We start from the raw sequence: 19,155 nt of genomic DNA, 5'->3' as shown, positions 1-19,155 counted from the left end.
CTCCAAACAACCCTCAAAACACCTACTCCATAAACTTGTCCAAGTTCCACAGTATGCCTTTAAAAAGGGGGAATCCTAACAGCTGCCGCGATAAACATTCTGCAGCTGAAATTGAAGTAAAAATTGTGGCCTCAGTTAAAATAGGTAATTCTGACTGCAGTCACAACAGCTAAGCATATCTTTTCTCACAAGCACAGAACTGCTCTAAATGCTGGAGGGGCTTTAAATAGCAGCACGGTTGGATCCTGCTCTGATAACCACAGGAGATGGCTAACCTTTGAAAAACAACTCCAGGTGAGGAGGGAGTTAATACTTCAAACTAGGCAACTCATGTAAATTGTTACAAACAAAACCTTTTACAGGGGAAAGAGGATAAAGAACGAACCACCATTCAATGAAAAAAAATAAATAGTGAAAAGTGTAGTAGGGCTCCATCTAAATCTTTAAGATAGGCAGGGAGAAAGAATGGGAGAAGTGTGTCCTTTGTATTTCATAATCAGGGCTCAGATTTAAGCCTTTTTGTTGGTGTAACAGAAGGCTAAGAGAAACCAAGTTGCTGATAAGAAAGTATGCTTAGAAATGCTAGATAATATTCCATATTTCTTGTTCTGAAAGCAATGGGATGTAAATTGGCCATTAATGGGGAAAAAAATACTTCCTACAGCTAGTATTATCTTTCTCAATGAAAACGGATCTGTGTATTCCCCAAATAAAGGCTGCACATCAGCCAACCCCAGAGATACATAGTAATTCCCAACCCTGATTCTGTAACCAGCAGCTGGTCATGTTGCAGTAATTCCTTTAACTTTATGTGTTTGAGAAATGCATTCCCCTACATTTATTGATCACTATTGAGGGGGGGCAGAGAAAGTAAATATAAGTTTAAAGTCTTATAATAATTCCTCCTTCATCCCAAAGGTATTTCTTTATGCTATCACCCTAAATTGCTTATCTAAAATCCTTAGATAGGCATTAAAACAAAACACATTTTTCACTCAGAAGTTTTGCTACAGGCCTTTAGTTCAACTGACAAAATACACCAAGGACTGTAAAAAATATTTATTCAACCTAATTCAACGTAACTATAATCTGCAAAACTTAAAAACAAGATTTACAACAGAATAACGACCTTCTGGCACTCAGGTGAAATAATTTTATAGTCCATACAACATTTTTATAATTGCATTTTTACAAGAGCTTAAACTTCCCAAGGAGACATTGAGCTTTCCCATGGAACAAGTTTCAAATCCGCTAATTTGCATCATTCAACTAATGAAACTTTAAAAAACAGTAATAAATTGGTTGGAAATATATACAGTGAAGACCACCGAAAAGTTGTTTTCTCAAAAGGAGGGATTCTGTAAGAAACACATATTACATTGTTTCAGACTATCTTACAGAAAGCAGCAACCATGAGAAGTTGTGACTCTATATAGAGTTTTATATAAAAGTGAGCCCACTCAAATATAATCAGCAGACTTAAAAGATTATAGTAGTTCTTTAGCTACAGCAAGAACCTCAAAAGTATTTGGTATTGACTGAATGTATACTTTTCAATACCTGTAGAGTTTTTGAGTACTAGTTGGCCAATATATACATGTCTGTACAGTTCTAAAATATTACATCTCAGTAATTAAGATAAAGATACTATAGAAAAGGTACCATATTTTGAATTTCCCTTACATACGTTATTGCAGTCAAATACAAAATTCATTCTGTATTTACTTCATTTGTGATGAAAAGAAATATTTACTTATGAATACTTCCACTAAATGATTTTTTTTAATCCTTTCTCCATGCATTTGATGTACTAATATGAGCAAGGAAAAAAGAAAAAACCCTTAACAACAACCAATGTTGAGAAAAACAAATTGTTGTTAAGAAAAATCTTCAAGCACTAAAGCTAGGTTAGGTCTGGTATGAATATTAACTGCGTGTATTACATTTGTCGAAATGTAACTTCACAAAACTTCTGTTGAAATTAAGTTTATAAATACATCAGATAACTGAAGTGCTAGTGTCTCCCTCCGCTGGCTACTTGGAACATACTGTAACAATAAAGCTTACTTTATAAATAAACTTAGTTTATTATACATTGAAGATTTATCCTTTAGTTCTTTACAGATGAGAGCCAGGGTGTCTTGAGAGTGTTGAGCTCACTGGTGTGTATCATGCTCAGATGAGGTACCCAAAGTGTAGTGTCACCCCTTCCAGCCAGTCCTTCCACTGGGGCCAGTGTGGGCAGAAGAGAACCCAGTCCTAGTACAGAGCTGAGTTACACACCCAGGTCTGGAAGTTCAGAAGGATGTTCTAATCTGTCAGTTTAAATGTAGCTTTAGTGTCCAATGTTGTTTCCTCACACTTCTGCTCTTTGTATTGTATGGATATTTACATAATCAAAAGGGACATGAAAACTAAACAAGTGCTCAAATACTTAGCTACAAAATAAGCAACTGAAATTTACTTCCCCCCATGTAATTAGTTTATTGTGGAGGAAAAAAAAAAAAAACCTATCCGGCACCAGTCACAAAACAGTAAAAGAGCCATAAGAAAGTAACACTAGGCACTGCAGAAGATACAACAGGACAGTAAAAATTACCAGTAATAAAGCAGTCACCTGGAAGCCATCCTGATTTCAACACCTACTACTCCGGTGCCTAAAGCTGACACGCAAGTCCTGGAGAGAGCGATCTGTCTTCTGCTTTCTGACCGGTCATTTGAACATTTTACACTCCTTGTTTGCTACCAGCAAAACCCAAGGAAATCTTTATTGACTGATGTCCCTCAATTACTTCTCCTTGGTAATGACTCACATTTCCTTTCTAAAAAAAAAATAAAAAAATATCCCTTTGTTGTGTGAAATGCTGAACTGGATGGTAGCGTGGGTATGAGCACACACGTAGAGAAAAGGCATTTGAAAATAGACTACATTAACTACACAACTTAAACTGTTCTGTAGTTGATGCTTTTTCCATTCAGCATATTGGCTCAAAGTAATTCAGAAGCCTGTTGCCCAACAGAAATACCCCAAAATAATGAAACCCAGGTCACATTCTTAGGTTCAATGGTTGCTGAAAGAATTTACCCTGCCACAAGACAGTGCTTTATTAAAGAAAAAAAAAACAAACAGGAGCAGCAAGTTATCACAATTCTCCACTAGTGTGCAATAAGATGGAACCAACACAACATGGAAACCTGTTTGGTGAGACTGTCCAAGCTCCAGAGATCACAGCCTTATGCTCCTTCTTGCTCAGGGTAATTCAAAATTTTGCGGTGAGCTTGACGCAGATACTGCTGCTGTTTGAAGTAAACCTTAAAAGCTCCTTTTATAGCAACAAAAGCAATTCCACCCTGAAATAAAAAGATATTTTGAAAGCCCCACACAGTTCAGTGTCACAGCATTGCAAATGTTCTTTTTAAAAGTTTCTGGTCAAAGAAGATATTTTTCCAATTACACAGCACTTTCTTTTGAAGTTTAGCTAATTAGGACAATCCAAATGAGTATCTCGAGGTTTTCTGTCACAATGCACTATTACAGGGGTTAATGTTACTTAAAGGGATTACAGACTGGATCTGTAAAACCCTTTGAAAGCTTTTATTTGCTTGGAAGTCTGACAAATATTCTAATAAAATTAAAATACATCTTATTTAAAGAACAAAGCAAAATGTAGATATGCATCTGCTTTCGTCCCTTCTCTGAATATGCTCTATATATGGCCCAAGGAATAATGCCAATTGCCATTAGCATTATCAGGCTGTGAGAAAGGCCACTTTTTCACAGTGGTGGAATAAAATTTGGGTTTTGTAAAACCAACATTTTTTCCTTTTCAGAACTTTTACGATATGTTTATCTCAAGTCTTCAGAATTTATTCAAATAAGAGACACTAAGCCTTTAGTCTGCGTGAACAGCTGCAATATCACTGTTTCCTGCATATGGAAGAGAGGGATGCATAAACATGTTGGAATTGAAAAGAGGGGCTGAAGTAACAGATGACCAGGGACACCATCCTACTAAACTCAGTGTGATTCCCCTTGAAAGGCTGCAAGCCAGAGAGGTTACTCACAAATGCCTCCTCACTTTGCCCTCCCCCCTCCATTCAACTTCTATGGAGAGTTTATTTTTATCTCCTTATTAAAATAAGTAACAAAGGGATTATCTCAAAGAACAGAAGCTAATATGAAAAGGCCCATAATATAAACACTATCCTTCCCTTATAGAGAGCATTCTTAGAAGATGCTAGTGCGTCATCATCTTTATCACCCTTAATTAATGCTGAGCTCTGCCTATCACTGTAAAATGTTCAGGCTTGCCTTGAACTGAGGTTAGTTTCAGTCACAGGGACGTCTCACACACCTGATGCTTGTGCGCTGCCAAGATAGGCAACCTTAAGAAAAAAACCCTTCCCTTACCAAATGCCACTCCCAAGGACTAGATCAATTAATGTTCTTTTTACTTTCCTTCCCTCCCCCACAGCACTTCATATTCACATTTTATGATCATTTATGACACAAGCAATACTGAATCTTACCAAGATTGTCCTTTGTAAATTTGAGTTAACGCTGCTGAACATCAGCTTGCCGACTATTGTGGCAATAGTAGGGAAAACTAGAGCTCCACATAGAATACGTGTAGCAGACACATGATCTGCCAAAGGGTTGGCCTCTGCTGGAATACGAGGAACAGGACATCCAATGCCTGAAGGGACAGCGTTGGAAGAAAAGGTTACACAAAACCTTTCTATGCTCAAAAGGAGCATAGAAAGCACATCAGTCATTAGTGCCCACCCCCACTCCATTGCAATCCTATAACCCAACTACTTTTTTGAGAACTCCCTTCTCAGTGAATACTCTGTTTCCATTAAATGACTGTATTCATTTTTACTTGCAAATAACACCCATGATTGTTCTGTTACCAAGGCCTTAACTGAAACCATGCTCCTGCTCCTCTTGTCCCACCGTTCTTATCATGTACTATACAAACACTAAATAGATGGAACATAAAATACACAGACAGTAACCACCTTTACTTAATAATGGCAAAAACTACTTGCCTATCCCCATCTCCTACAGCACAAATTCAAGCTTGATAACTCCTTTTAAATTTTATCACGTTACCTGGAAATATGCTGTTCAAAATTTGTAGCTTATTAGAGTATTTGCGCCACAGTCTGAGCACATAGTCCTCCCAACGAATCATCTTGCCCAGTATTAGCATGACTGGGATAGTGGGAAGTCCAATCAAAAGAAATAAAGGATCAGCTCTCTCCATGACATCAAGACCTTCTTTGTGACCCACAACCTGGTAAATATGTATACAGTTGGCAAACATAGCAAAGGCCACAACTGAACACAGAATATAAGTTTTTAAAAGTCTAGTTTGTTTGGGGCTGCCCACACATTTTAAATTAAAGGAGAAAAAAGAATACCGTTGTACCCTAACATACTTGGTTTTCCCTTTGCATCCTTGATTGCTTATCAAGGGTAATGCAGGCAAGCTACCAGCCCTATTTTGCAAGTCATAAATCTTGCAGAGAGCTGTAACACAATTCCTTACCATCTCAAGAAAAGTTTCACAGGGTTCTGTGGAAGTAAAAGCCTAAACATCTGAAACATCAAAACAGCATGCTTTCAAAATGCATAGAACTTACAACTTCAGCATCATTAATTCCACATTCAGAAACTGATTAGATACTATTCTTTAAAGGATAAATTGATAGCAAGTATCTCACAGGATATTTTAATCAAAGTTTTCTGTTATTTAGGAATACCTTATGCAACAGAGATCACAGTATTAAGAAGTATTGCTTCTCTAGTCAATGCAGGAAGAGGTGCATTATTTTCAACTGTAGTGGAAATAGCATTTCTTCAATTGCACCTTATTTTTAAATGTGGCGAGTGCTACGATGTTAAAGGACAGTCATTATTAATGTGCCTAAATCTTTCTACTGGCACATAAAAAATAATCAGACTTTGCAGTTTATAAAATGTCTGTGATGTTCGTAACAAGCCAGGAAGACTAAAACCACTGTTATTTTGCTTGTCAGGCACTGGATTTTCTCATGTGTTTTCCCTGACTTCTTGTTTTCCCCACAAATGCAACAGCTACCTAGTTTTCAATTGCACAAACCTTAGAATTGAGTGGTAAGAACATGCAGCCATAGCAAAATTAAAACACAACACACACACACACAGACCAACAAAACCCAGTACTTCTGGACTAGGTAGGACACAGGGAAGAAGCTGTGTTAATGTACCACAACAGTAAATTGTACTTTTTAGCCCTGCTTTGAAAACCATTCCCTTTTATTCTTCTAGAACAGGAAGTTATGTTATATACTACAGCCTCAAAAAATAAACAACTGATATTGTTGTCACCAAAAGATTATTCCTGAAAAAAAAAAATAATTCAGCATTTGTCTTCCAGCTTCTTCACTATCTTCCACCCAAAATTGTGATGTCTGATACTACCCTTTTTTTCTTACAGTCCCTGTCCATTAAAAAAAGCCTATCTTGTCTTCTGCTTTATATTATGGTTTCTGTCTGTTTTCAGTAACCTTACATGATTTGTTACTGACTTAGCTACCTCTGGAGTCACAATGTCAATCCTGTATTATTTTTCTCCATCTGAAGCTTAACCTTTAAAAATAGCTTTTGTGCTTCTCTGGCCTTTCAACTGAAGGAGTCTGAAATGCAACAGGAAACAAGTTGTATTAAACCTAGCAAATCTGGGCAGCAAAAGGAATGGAACATTTCCATCCACTCCCAGTTTAATCACCTCTATTACAAGCAATTATTCTCTTATCCAGTATGCCAACCATATGATTAAAACCCCCATTAAATGAGAGGAAAATAGCTAATTCTTCATACCTAGGATTTGACTAGCTGCCTAAACTATATGTTTAGATAGGTTCACTTCAAAAGTGAAACAACTACAGAAAGCAACATTTATTTTTCCATTTGGTTATGTAGTTCTAAAGAAGCTAAAAAGCACACAAGTTCTTACAGGAAAAGGCTCAGTGTAGCAGTGAGCAAGGAGCTAAGGACTGGTACATTTCATGAAGTCTAGTCATAGTATTACACGAGGTTGCAACATTCCTGTAAGGGCCACACAAAATAGCAGATAAAGAAATGCTCAAGTATAACATTCTGTAATAAAGAGAACTATCCACTGGACTGGAGGAGGTATTGAAACTCATTACACATCACCTATGGAGCCGCTTCACCCTGGCCATACTGGTACCAGGGAGACTGCATCTGCCCATGTGCGCCCTACTTCAAGCAGCTGTTACATACATTTCCACGCATGTACAAACAGAACTAGAACAGGAGCTGGTGTGACTTGTAGAACTGAAGGCAGTACCACACAAGTGAAGAAAAAGTAGTGCCATATGCTTGACATGGATAAGGACTAGACTGCATGTTTATATAACAACTGTGGAGGAATACTTACTAGCATACAGATTTGTCAATTCTGTCTAGAACTGAATTAGCGTCAGAAATACTTCATGCTTTCAAGCAAAACAAAGGTTATGGACTTGATACAGGAATCAACAACAAATATTAACAGAGGTTCTTCTAGTAGAATTGTCTATGAAAACTCTTGTCTCAGTTGCCCAGCAATGAACAATTCTTTCCACAGTTAAGTCTACCACCTGTCAACAGTATTTCTGTATTTAAACAGCAAGCTTACAAGAACAAAAGTAGGAAAAATAAGTATTTTCCCCCCTTTCAATTAACCACACAGTCTGAAGTAATTAAAAAAAGCATACAATAAATTTGCAGTGTTCTGCACTTGTTTATGAATGAATTGCACCATTCAGAGCATGCGTTTTCCTTTATACAATAAAAAGTGGTAGGACTGAAAAATTCACAGTGCCTCAACCCTCTGAATGTTACCAGCAGAATCTATCTCTAAGTAAAAGAAGAGATTCAGAAAAGTCTCATGTCTTTTCTGAAGAATCAGACTATCTATTATTAGTAGTTAGGTGGTCGTAGTACCTTTTCTGTAACAACAGAAGTGGGTTCACCAGCCTGCCAGAGAAAGGGTAGCCAGCTAGCATAGTAGGGAATTTTGTTAGCTGCAGACTGAATCACGTTTGAACAAGCATACTTGAGTTTATGCAGTATGATCAGTTAAAAGGAAAAACCTTTCTATCCACCCATCTTGAATTCATTCGTTAGCTACCCTGGAAGTGCTGAAAGCAGCAAAAGCATGTTTTAAGCCAGCTAAAGAGGAGTCTTAATTGCTTGACTTTTTTTCTTTAAAAGACTTGCTGCAAAAGCTGGTAAGAGGAAGAAATACATGTGTACCTGCATCACTGTCACAGCTCCATACGTAACAGCTGTCCAGTATATAGAGCCCACCATTATTCCAGCTGCAGCAAATGGACATGCCTTTGAGATCAGTCGATCTGCAAGATCCAAAACGTAAACAACTGGACCTATGATAAAGGAAAAGTAAGGTTTCAAGATACATATATATATATATAAGCATACTGAAGAAAGCTGTCAGCATCTATCACTGATAAGAAGGAAAGAACTTGGCAAAATACATGTCTGTCATCCCACACATGCTATTTAAATGAGAACATACTATTAAAAAGCTACCAAGCTAAGCTTGTAGCTTACTTCTATCTACCTTTTCATTCACGACAATGTCTTTCTGAGAGATTAATATACTGGTTAGAGCACTGACTAATTTACCCACTAAAGTTGACTAGCTTCATTTGCGTTGGATCTGAATTTTAGGATTAGTGACTTTTTTATCTGTTAAAATATATAAGTTTTTAAAAGAAAAGTTGTAATGGACTTTATGTGCTTACCTTTGATAGCTCCACCTGAGGATTCTGTCACTAAACTATCCTGCTCTACAATAAAATGTAGCACAGTCAGTGTGAAAAATTCTTTTCACTCACTGGAAAAGGATACATTCAGTATTAGAGATTAATTACCTCTCTAATGTTGGAGGAAAACCCCCTCCTACTCAGGCTATTTAGTGCCTTTGGCAACAATACATTAATAGTTTCATTGTTCAAAGAACAACTGCACTTTCCAGACTTACACAGAGCAAGACATCACCCTGCTTTGATGAGGTAAACAAGGGCATGCTTGCATCTTTTCTTAGTGATACTGCAAGAGCACCAGCAAAACAAAAGCCAGAAGCTGAAGTCCGAAATACATGTCCTGAAGTGAAAAATGTCATCACCATGGTCAGATTGCAGGTTACTTTTGTATTTGTCAACAAATTCTACACAGACTGTCCTCCTGCAGCTCATATGCATGAATATTATTGTTAGCTTCCTACTACTTTCTCCTACCAAAATCAGTGCAAATATTAAAGTTAAGGGGGCCTACAAGGATGCTGGAGAGGGACTCTTCATTAGGGACTGCAGTGATAGGACTAGGAGTAGTATGTTCAAACTTAAACAGGGGAAGTTCAGGTTAGATATAAGGAAGCAGTTCTTTACTGTGAGGGTGGTGAGGCACTAGTATGGGTTGCCCAAGGACATTGTGAATGCTCCATCCCTAGCAGTGTTCAAGGCCAGGTTGGACATGGTCTAGTGTGAGGTGTCCCTGCCCATGGCAGGGGGGTTGCAACTGGATGATCTTAAGGTCGTTTCCAACCCTAACTATTCTATGATTTCTGCACACATTCGTCAAGTAATTAATTCTCCACTTAGCATTCTCTCTTAGCTTATATGCAGCCTTAACAGATGTCACTGTAAATATTGCCAAGTTATGTATCAGACTTGTGGGCAGCCCTAAGCAACTTGGGCAGAATATTGCTTAATGTACTCTCTACAGTAGCTCTGCTGGAGCATCTAGTTCTTCACCTACTACTCACATACTTCAAATTAGCCATCTTTGTGTGCATCTTCTAGCATGCATTCTCTGTTTTAGTAATGAGCTCTACTTTTAACAGCAGGAAATATCTTCCTATGTAACTTGTAAGAGAGTGAACACCTCACCAGCACCCTGCTTCAAATACACCAACAGATACATATTAGTGCCTAAGTAACTGACAAAGCATAACTATGGAGTTAATTTATTCTCAAGTTGAGTATCCTATTATTGATTAGGTACCAGAATTAAAGGGTTTCTGAAGAAGGAACACTCTACTCCAAATACAAACTGGAACAAGCAGTTTAACTGTATTATGTTTAACTTTCCAGGACAGACTTAAAGTGCTGGGATGTTTATTAGTGTGCTGCAAATATCAACAAATTCATAACTGCAAGTACTAAATGCACAGTACTTTACATATCTTAACTGTTCCCCCAGAGTCACTGGAAAAGTTGTTCAGTTCTACCATTTTGAAAACTTATATTTGTTCAAAGAAGGTGAAGACAAGAGACTCAAAAAATGTTCTATTTGGTGAGTCCTAAAGCCAACACACAGCTCTGAAGCTTGCCTGCTACATCTTGGCAAGGTGATACCACAACAGAAGTCTAACACTAAATGTACTAGCAAATTGCATCTACTAATAATAATAATTACAAAAAGGAAGCTACAGAATTAGGTGTAGAATCTTGAGACAAGACTAGAAAAACAATTTCAGTTTGGGTTTGTTTTTTTTTATTTATTAGACCTTCAGGAAGTAAATGTAACTCTTTGACACACAAAGTGGGAAACAAAATAGTTTTCGTTTTGTAAAGGCTGTCATGCTTTAACAGCTTTTTCTGCCAAACTCCATTTTCTATTCATTAAACTGAAATAACCTAAAAGAGATTTCAGTTACTTTCAAAGTGGTAATAATATTTTTCTATTTAGTAAAAAAAAAAAAAACACCTCAGAGAAAAACACTAGTAAGAATATAGTTACTAGTGATCATTTAAAACTGAGATGCACTGTCAAATTTGAAGTAGAGTTATCATTTTAAGAAGAAACATTACTAGGGAGGCTCCTCTGGATGGCAAATATATTCAAAGACCCCCTCTGTTACTTATAAAGCTATTTGTTGATTATCTCCTCAAGTTGATATTACTTCAGAACTATAACTAAATAAAAAGTTGCGTAGGGAATGCCCTTTCCCAGATGTCTGGTTTTAGAAAAAAAGTTTCCAGCAGTACATTAGCGAAGTTTTAATGTAAAGCAGTTTCTGAACTGTGATACCTCAGGGAAATGACAATTGCTATTTCTTCCCTGCTCAGGTAATTTTAGTTCTTGAATGGTATGACTAGTAATGTCTTCAAAAGACAGCTGCTGCTGCAGCAATGATGGAGCTACTGGCAAAACTACTTGAAAACATCTTCCTGTCCTCACTCTGCTTGGTGTGCCCTTGACTGACTTACAGTTGAGTTTTTCTAGTACCCAAAACTGTTCTACAACAAGAGCTACAAAAGGGCAAGACTGTCTCACTAGTTTAAGGCACTATAAGCTCATGACTGGTGTTTGATGTAACCAAATTCATTGCCCTGCTCTTGTGTACTCTTACTCACTCTGAATTTTTATACCCTTCTCATGCTTAAAAATAGAAAAAGATAGTAATGTGAGGGAAAATAGAATATTCTTGCATGCAAGAGCTGAACAATCTCATGCAAGAATTTTAGGCCAGTTTCAGAACCTAAGAACGTTGGAATTCAGGAATCTTAGCTTTCAAATAAAGGTGCCACACACTGCAGGAGCAAATGAAAGTACCTGTTGTTTATATGCGTTATCTTCTCCAAACTATAGTTACTTCCCCTTTTTCCCCATTGCCAAAATAAAATGCAAATGCAGCTCACATTGCAATTTTATCATTCAAGACACAGGTAATGATTTTAAGCTTTAAGTTCTGTGGCACATTATAAGTGTCCAGATATCAAACCCATTTCTTCTCTCAAAGCCAACGCTAAATGTTACAGTTTGATGCCCTCCTTGTAATGGAGATTAAGATTTCCTTCTACTTTATCCTTGTAGCAAAGCTGAACTGTGGTTGATAACATAAATAACTTGGTAGTAAGTTCCATGCTGGTTTGTGTTTTTTTACCAATATCAACAATACATTAGTCCATATTTTCTTTCCCACTACTCAGTGGAGTACCACGGAAATACATCATCACCTATATAAAATTCCCTTCCCACCCTGATTTTGTCAGCCCTTATACTAATGGAAAAGAGGTCCCGTCCCAAAGAACTGACAGCATGTTATTTTCAGCTGTTTCATTACAGAAATCAGATATTAAAAAAAAAAAAATCTTAAGATGCTCCAAATTCCTGTACTCCCATGCTGTATCAGCATTTTTTTAACAAGCAGTTTTACCTTTAAACAAAATTTAAGTTTCCATGGCAACATTTCATTTGCTTGTCCTACTTAATATACCCCATAGAACATAGAGGCAAATAAGGGATGGAATAACAGCATCCACTGCTAATTTAAATATGTGCAACATACTGTGCAGTGTCCCACTCAGCTACTCTAGACTAGACTATGGAAGACCATCTCCAACTTTTTTCTTTCACCTTGACAACTAGAACTACAGCAGTGCCCTGCAACCACAGATATTCTGCCTTTTGAATACAGGGCAATATTAATTCATGAATAGCTCCAAAACAAAGTAAAAATGTATTTTTCAGCTAACGCAACAGGTTACTCAGGTTCTTTTCTCTGAATTTCCTTTGATGAGTTTCTCTGCAAGACGAGTTAAAAATAAAGGATGTGTTTATGTTCTGATAGCTGGCAATTGCCAAGATAAGTCACCCTCTGCTCAACTGGAAAAAAAACCCCAAAACAACACATTAACCATGAATTAATTACAGGTTAATCACTTATAAGAGTTATCAATATACCCAAGTGGAACACATCCAAAATTATCAGAAGGTATTTAACTATGCCACCAAATAAAATCCGAGCAGAATATAAAGCTATTTTTTAACATCTGGAAAAGGGAATAGACAAGTTCTCAACAGAACTGATGCTCCAAGCATGGAAAAGGAAATGGGAACAATATAAAAAAAAACAACCCGTTGTGTTTAAAATTTAAATGATGTATCTTACCTAGCTTTGGAAATACTATTAAATATTCTGCATTGCACTGAGGACAAGCAACTCTAGCAGTACTGTTTCCTCTTTGCTTTTCATCCACCCAGCGCTGCAGACAAGTCTGATGAACCCATTTCGTGGAGCCCCTGCACCTGCAAGGTCTCACCCACTCTGCTGTCCGATCATCTTCATCAGTAGCAAAACAAACCCAGCAGCTTCTGTAATGACAAGAAGATGATATTTTTTGCTACTTTTACATGCTTAAAAATAAACCATGTGAAAACGTGTTACTTTCAGAAAACACGTGCCTAGAGGAGACGATGCTTGCTGCTTCATTCTTAATCATCAAAAATGTAAGTAGTTTGTATCACAGTGTTGTTCTGGTACTAACATAATACTACAGACAGCTAAAGAACTGCCTTCAACACATTTTGATTACTAATTTAACTTTTAAATAATCTATGAACTGAAAAAAAAAAAAAATTACTGAGACTACAGTTCAACTTCTGAATAATTCAACATGTGAAAACTCCATATATTTTTAAACGTGTTCTCTCTCCTACAGCAGAGATTGCTGTAAGTTTTTAACATTAAGAATGTAAGATCAATACAGCAGTCTGCTATGTGGGAAACTAACTCCAACATACTTAAATGACAAAATAACACAAATAATACAACATATTACAAAACAAACTGTAAATAATTAAACTCATTCCCTTTCTTTGAAAGGAGAAAGTGCTTCATGCAGGTCAGTGGATTTTACAAAGTACCACAGCAGAGGAGGAAATTTCTGCACTGAAGAATTTTCTGGATATATAAAATTCAAATATTAATTCTGTAAGGACAAAATACAAGACTAACAGGCTACAGGACCTGACCTGAAGAGAGCACACATCTTGTAATTCCCAGATGATGGGATCTGGGATCTGATGATTAGGCCGGACCCCTTGGTCACCTTACAACATGCAAGAGATACTAAAATACAGTTGGCCCATTAATTTAGGCTTTGCTGTGAAACCATTTCCTAATTCCCATAATGAAGATACTGAAGTTTAGCTTCTAAACCAGAATCTAACAAAATAAGGATCTTACTGCAACTACAACCTGGTTTGATGTATTTTTTTTTAAGAAACATTTTACAAAACACTGCAGTGATAGTTAAACTTTTAAGAGTGCATGGCAACAGCCTCCCTGTAATTTACCTATCAAAACACAACCGAATTAGAGACTGTACACTAAGCAGCACTATTTTGATCCGTAAATTCTGTTCTCTTAAATTTAGTAACAACATTAAGATGAAACAGTAAAAGGCTTCTTACAGGTAACCACTAACAGTAACTGAGATAGTAAAAAGCCAAGAAATGCTCTGGCACTGCTAAACAACATTAAGATTCAAGAATCACAACTTCAGTCTCTGCATGGGGATGTTACAGGGGTTCACAGTGCTTTTCCTCTCCCTCCTCTAGCTTCTGATGTTTGCATAAAAAAAACACCTTCTTCCTTGCCTTTTATACTCTTCAATCAAAGTTTTTCCTTGTTTCAGCTTCTCAACTACTCCTTATCTCCCCTCTCTCAGACAAACAGAGAAATTGCAGTTTAGAAGTCCCCTCAATCTCCTATGGAAATCAGCACTAAATAGCTGTCAGAGATCTTGACAAGTTTATACTTGAACATACACATACTGAACATCTTTCCTTTGCATCCATAAAAAGAAACCCAAACCAAACACAAAAAACAAAAAACAAGCAACAAACACAAAAACAAACAAAAAACCCACCAAAAAAAAAAGCCACCAAACCCCCCCCCCCATAACAGCTGTAACTAATGAAAGCTCATCAGGCAAAATTTAGAAGAGAATTATACACACATCAAGGGCCAACTTACTAGAGCCACTTTCAAGGCAGCAAAGCCACAATTATTCCTTTAAAAGGTCAGTATTTTCTCCCTAGCATGTCACCTGCAAACAGGTTGGGGGGTCTGGTTTGGTTTTGTTTTTAAAACCCCTTATGAGGAAAAAGGGAGGTAAACCTACCATGGGAAACTTGAATTTTGTCATGCTCAGGCTCGAAGTAATGAAAAATATTGTTGTCTCACATCTTCCTTTAAAGGCCTCACTAAAATTTTTAGCATTGGTGCTCTAGAACTAGAACTGCATCAGTTGCACTTAAGAAGACTGATACTTTGAATAAGAACTGCAGTTTCTTCCATTTACCTTAAAGGCAAGGTAATAGCAAAGTCAGACTTTGCTTTTTTCTGTCCTTCCCCACAACACCTGTTCAAATCAGAATGGTCATGTTATGCATTCCTGTAACACCATCCCTCTTATCACCTTCATATTCCTGCTATGCACCTGTAGCAGTCCTAAATGAAAGGACACATTAACCTTCCTAAGCAGGAGGAGGAAGAGGAAAGACAGCCAAGCCACAAGTTAGTAGAATATAGATAAAAACGCTGAGACCACCACAAAGATTTGAAAGTATTAGAGTATGGCAGACATTTTGATCGACCACACTTAGTATCAAGGCGCTCTTAAGGAACACAAGTTCTTGCAATGTTTATTAAAATTCTATTCTCTTTTTTCAAGCATTCAAGGCGAGGCTGGACGGGGCTTTGAGCAACCTGGTCTAGTGGAAGGCACCTCTGCCATGGCAGGAAGGTTGGAACTAGATCATCTTTAAGGTCCCTTCCAACACAAACCATTTTATAATTCACATCAAGAAACCCCAAATTCACTGTAAGAACAAACGGCACTACTGATAATTGTTTCTCTTTGATAATTTGTTTTGCTGCATTAAAGGTAAACAGTCATTCCACATCCCAACTAGCTCTATTGTGAAGCCTTTAGTTGGAAAACAAAAGTCCAAGTTACAAATTTAGAGCAATTCCTGACTACCTGCATGGTCTAGAACTGCTCTAGCTTTGTGACTTAGATTTTTATTTTTCAAGTAAAGGCTTCACAATAGAGCTAGTTAGGCCTGTGGGAGCCAGTAAGGTCAGATGCCACTACACCACAGAAGTCTAAAGCTTATTCAAGTAACAACTGATTTAAGCATAAGCATAATCTTGCTGCACAGCAGTTTTAATTAGTGTTTTTTTCCCCATGTAATCTCCGTGGATTAAATTCCGTTCAAGTTTTCTGTTAAGGTTAATAAGTCAAGAAAAATACGCATCTTTTCTTTAACTGCTTCATCCAATTTTTTGCCAGGTATTCATATCTGAAAACCTGAAAGACCCATGAAAAAAATAAACAAAAATCTTTTCAGACTTAAACCTTTATCAAGTCATGAATAATGAACAATAAATTCCTTGTAGTCTGTCATCAGCTTTATCTCTTTCCCTTGACAGCAGCTGTAGCAGAAAGGGCTAAATAAAACCATTTCAAAACAAGTATCTTGGCTCTTGCCAGAATTTCCATCTTCTTGTACTGAATAAAATATGACCTTGATTCTTACCACTGAATCAGACTGCTGCTCAGATAGCCTGAAATAGAAAAGGCTGACAAGGTAGAACAAAGCATTGTTTCTGATAGAAACTCAAACCTTTTTCCTTGATGACTTTCTAGAGAGCCAAATCGATAACACTAATGTATTTTTCCACACTTCCTTGGCTGGAAAAAAAAAAAACAACAACAAACCAACAAACAAAACATACACAAAACCCAGACCAGTATCATTATTTCGGCTTTGAATATAGGGTTACAAATGCCTTCTCAATTCAGTTCCCCAGCAGCTAGCTTTTAGCAGGACCTAACCCTTACCATGGTAAATGCAAATTTGAACATGCATGACATGCTCTAAAGCCATCACTCTCTTCTGCAAAATCTTTTTAAGAAAACTTTTCTGTATTTCTCCCATATCACAGCACACCACTTTCCCCCAAATCTGCAGGAATTTGCTGACATCTTGCTATCTGAGTAAAGCATCCTTGTTCTGCTGGGCAGTAAGTAACTAGGTGGCTTACTGCAATTGAATTTCACATCCAAAAAGAAACAGTTAAAAGGCTGACACATAACTGATAGCAACAATAGCACAGAAAGCCAACGCAGCAAGGGGTGAAAACATGTCTTGGAAGAAATGACTGAAATCACTCCAATAACCGGCTGTGAAAAGGCACTGTTCCAAAGGATGACCCACAAGTCTGCTGTCTGGAAGAGGCAATTTTTCATAAGCTTCTGTAACATTTTTATGCATAATCTATACTGACAGATAAAATATCTTTGATAAAGAATTGTAATAAGCTTCCATTAAACCTGCCAACTACACTTCAAATACTGTAAGATCATGTTTAAGTGGGAAGACTAGGATGTAGGGAAAGTCAAGGGGGTTACCTAGCAGCATACAACAGGTGGGCTGCTTTGGAGCTGGCTAGGATTTTAGTAGAGGAGCACAACAATGCGTTCTCTCAAGAAGCAGGAGAAGCAACACACTGCAAATACTACTGCCAAGCACTTCCTTTTCCTGAATCTGAAGGAACCAGCAGAAATAAGATCCTCATGCTAGAGGGCCACCACCCGGTCACAACAGAAGGCAAGCCCAGCCTACATATCCCTGGTAAAAGTTACAAAGAGGCAAATACCACATAACCCAAGAAATGCTAGCTTCTGTCATGCTTCACAGAGGAGGTTTAGTACTAGAAGAGATGAATGCAATAGCAAAGCCTAAAGCATCATAAAGACTTCAACAGCAGAATGCATACAGACCAATCTACCACAATGGTGGAAGTGTGTTAGCAGGGGAAGACTGCAACAGGATTATATAGAGGGAACACCACTCCTTCCCCAGTATTTTCCTGGCTATCACACACAGCAGAAAATACTTCTGTCTTCAATCCAAGCTCTGCCTACCAAATTGAAAAAGTCCTTACACTATCCTAAAGGGAAAAAAAATAGACACAGAGTGAGGAACAGTGATAGCAGCGCAAAACGGTACTCTTAGATGCCCCATCATGGTTTCTGTAGATCCTTTTTAAGGCAGCATGGCACAGCAGCTGTGTGCCAGACTGCAGTGATCAACTAGAAAACACGCTGTCACCTCGAAGTCCAAAATATTCAAAGGAAGTCCTGAAAGTCACCTAACCTAATACCCAATCCTGCTCTGCCCAGTCATCAAGGATGGGGTCCAATGCTGACAAGAAGTTAATGAGACTCTAGAAACAAGAGTAACTAGACTTTACTAGAGAAGTAGTGATTTTATTAAAAACAACAGGGAAAGGTTAAAAGGATTATCAATTTAATTGGTGTGACCATACGGCCACACACGTTATCTATACATAGGTTCTGACTTCCTCTAACCACAGGACATCATTGTTCAAACTGTTTAAAAAAGCTTTCAATGAAAGCCCATGGATGACTAAAACCCAATTAGCAAATAAATTAAAACAAAACATAATGAATTAGAATGTGTACCAGAAAGATCCAGCCATTACTAAAACTTAAATTTATTTATATATTCTCAGTTATAGCTCCAATGAAGGAGAAATACTTTACACTTGAGTTAACCACACTACATAGAGGCAGACATATGAGTAAAGGGCAGTTCTCAGAATCCTGCTGGCAACTTTCTAGCTTATGGATAAAATGAAACCTTTGACTGCCAGCCACCACCTATTGTGGTGCTGAGTTGTGCCTTACAAGGCTGCCATGGCCTTTGCTCTATCCAACTTAGAATAAGAAATCCTTCCCTGGGTTTAGCTTTCTCATTTGTAACTAGTTACAGATCTGCCTTTCGTTCTGCACAAATTAAAGTTTTTCAACCAGTTATTCAGGAATATCCTTTTTGCAAAAGACTTATAAATTTTGTTCTCTTAAAGGCTTTGTTTGATATTACCATACTCTCACTTTTTCAAAAGGAAAATCTGAAAGTCACCAAGGCTCAGTGGCCTTCCTGTAAGCCTCCAAATATAAAAAAAACCTCTGCTATTACAAACATCTGTTTTGTTTCTTAAGGGAGGGAAAACAGAGTCCTCCTAAAAATATGCAAAGGACAAGTCAGGTAAAATGATTACACATACAATAAGCACCATGTTGTAAAAACATGACACATTTTGCTAATTGAACTGCTGTTCTGTATTAGCAGCCTGGCATACAATTTTAAGTAACCATTTCATCTACCGAGTGCCTCCTAGGGGGCACTACCACCGATTCTTACCATCATGTTTAGGAAACAAAATAGAAGTGACTAAAAATCAAGCAGAA

General features: G+C 37.4%; 1 protein-coding gene and 1 long non-coding RNA gene across 4 annotated transcripts in view; one reads left to right on the top strand and one right to left on the bottom strand.

Annotated features, from left to right (window-relative positions):
* Positions 1–1,044: 1,044 nt before the first annotated feature.
* The window catches only part of MARCHF5 (membrane associated ring-CH-type finger 5), a 30,698-nt gene continuing 12,587 nt past the window's right edge, over positions 1,045–19,155 (bottom strand). For 2 of the 3 annotated variants that reach the window (XM_062619437.1, XM_062619435.1), the window contains exons 2-6: positions 12,978–13,180; positions 8,312–8,442; positions 5,117–5,300; positions 4,531–4,697; positions 1,045–3,351 (exon numbers count right to left, since the gene is read on the bottom strand). In XM_062619437.1, coding sequence (XP_062475421.1) covers positions 3,235–3,351; positions 4,531–4,697; positions 5,117–5,300; positions 8,312–8,442; positions 12,978–13,180 — 802 coding nt within the window. In that variant the 3' untranslated portion in view covers positions 1,045–3,234. The remainder of the gene's footprint in view (positions 3,352–4,530; positions 4,698–5,116; positions 5,301–8,311; positions 8,443–12,977; positions 13,181–19,155) is intronic. The other variant, XM_062619436.1, reaches the window with a different exon arrangement.
* Positions 9,639–11,946, top strand: LOC134164052 (uncharacterized). The gene is made up of 2 exons (XR_009964980.1): positions 9,639–10,159; positions 11,636–11,946. It is a non-coding gene; the product is annotated as an uncharacterized LOC134164052 (long non-coding RNA).

Source organism: Pezoporus occidentalis, unplaced genomic scaffold (genome assembly GCF_034315485.1).
Source record: "Pezoporus occidentalis ecotype Australia unplaced genomic scaffold, CSIRO_AGI_Poc_V1 ctg210, whole genome shotgun sequence".
Taxonomy (NCBI): domain Eukaryota; kingdom Metazoa; phylum Chordata; class Aves; order Psittaciformes; family Psittacidae; genus Pezoporus; species Pezoporus occidentalis.
This window is presented reverse-complemented; position numbering and strand designations above follow the sequence as displayed.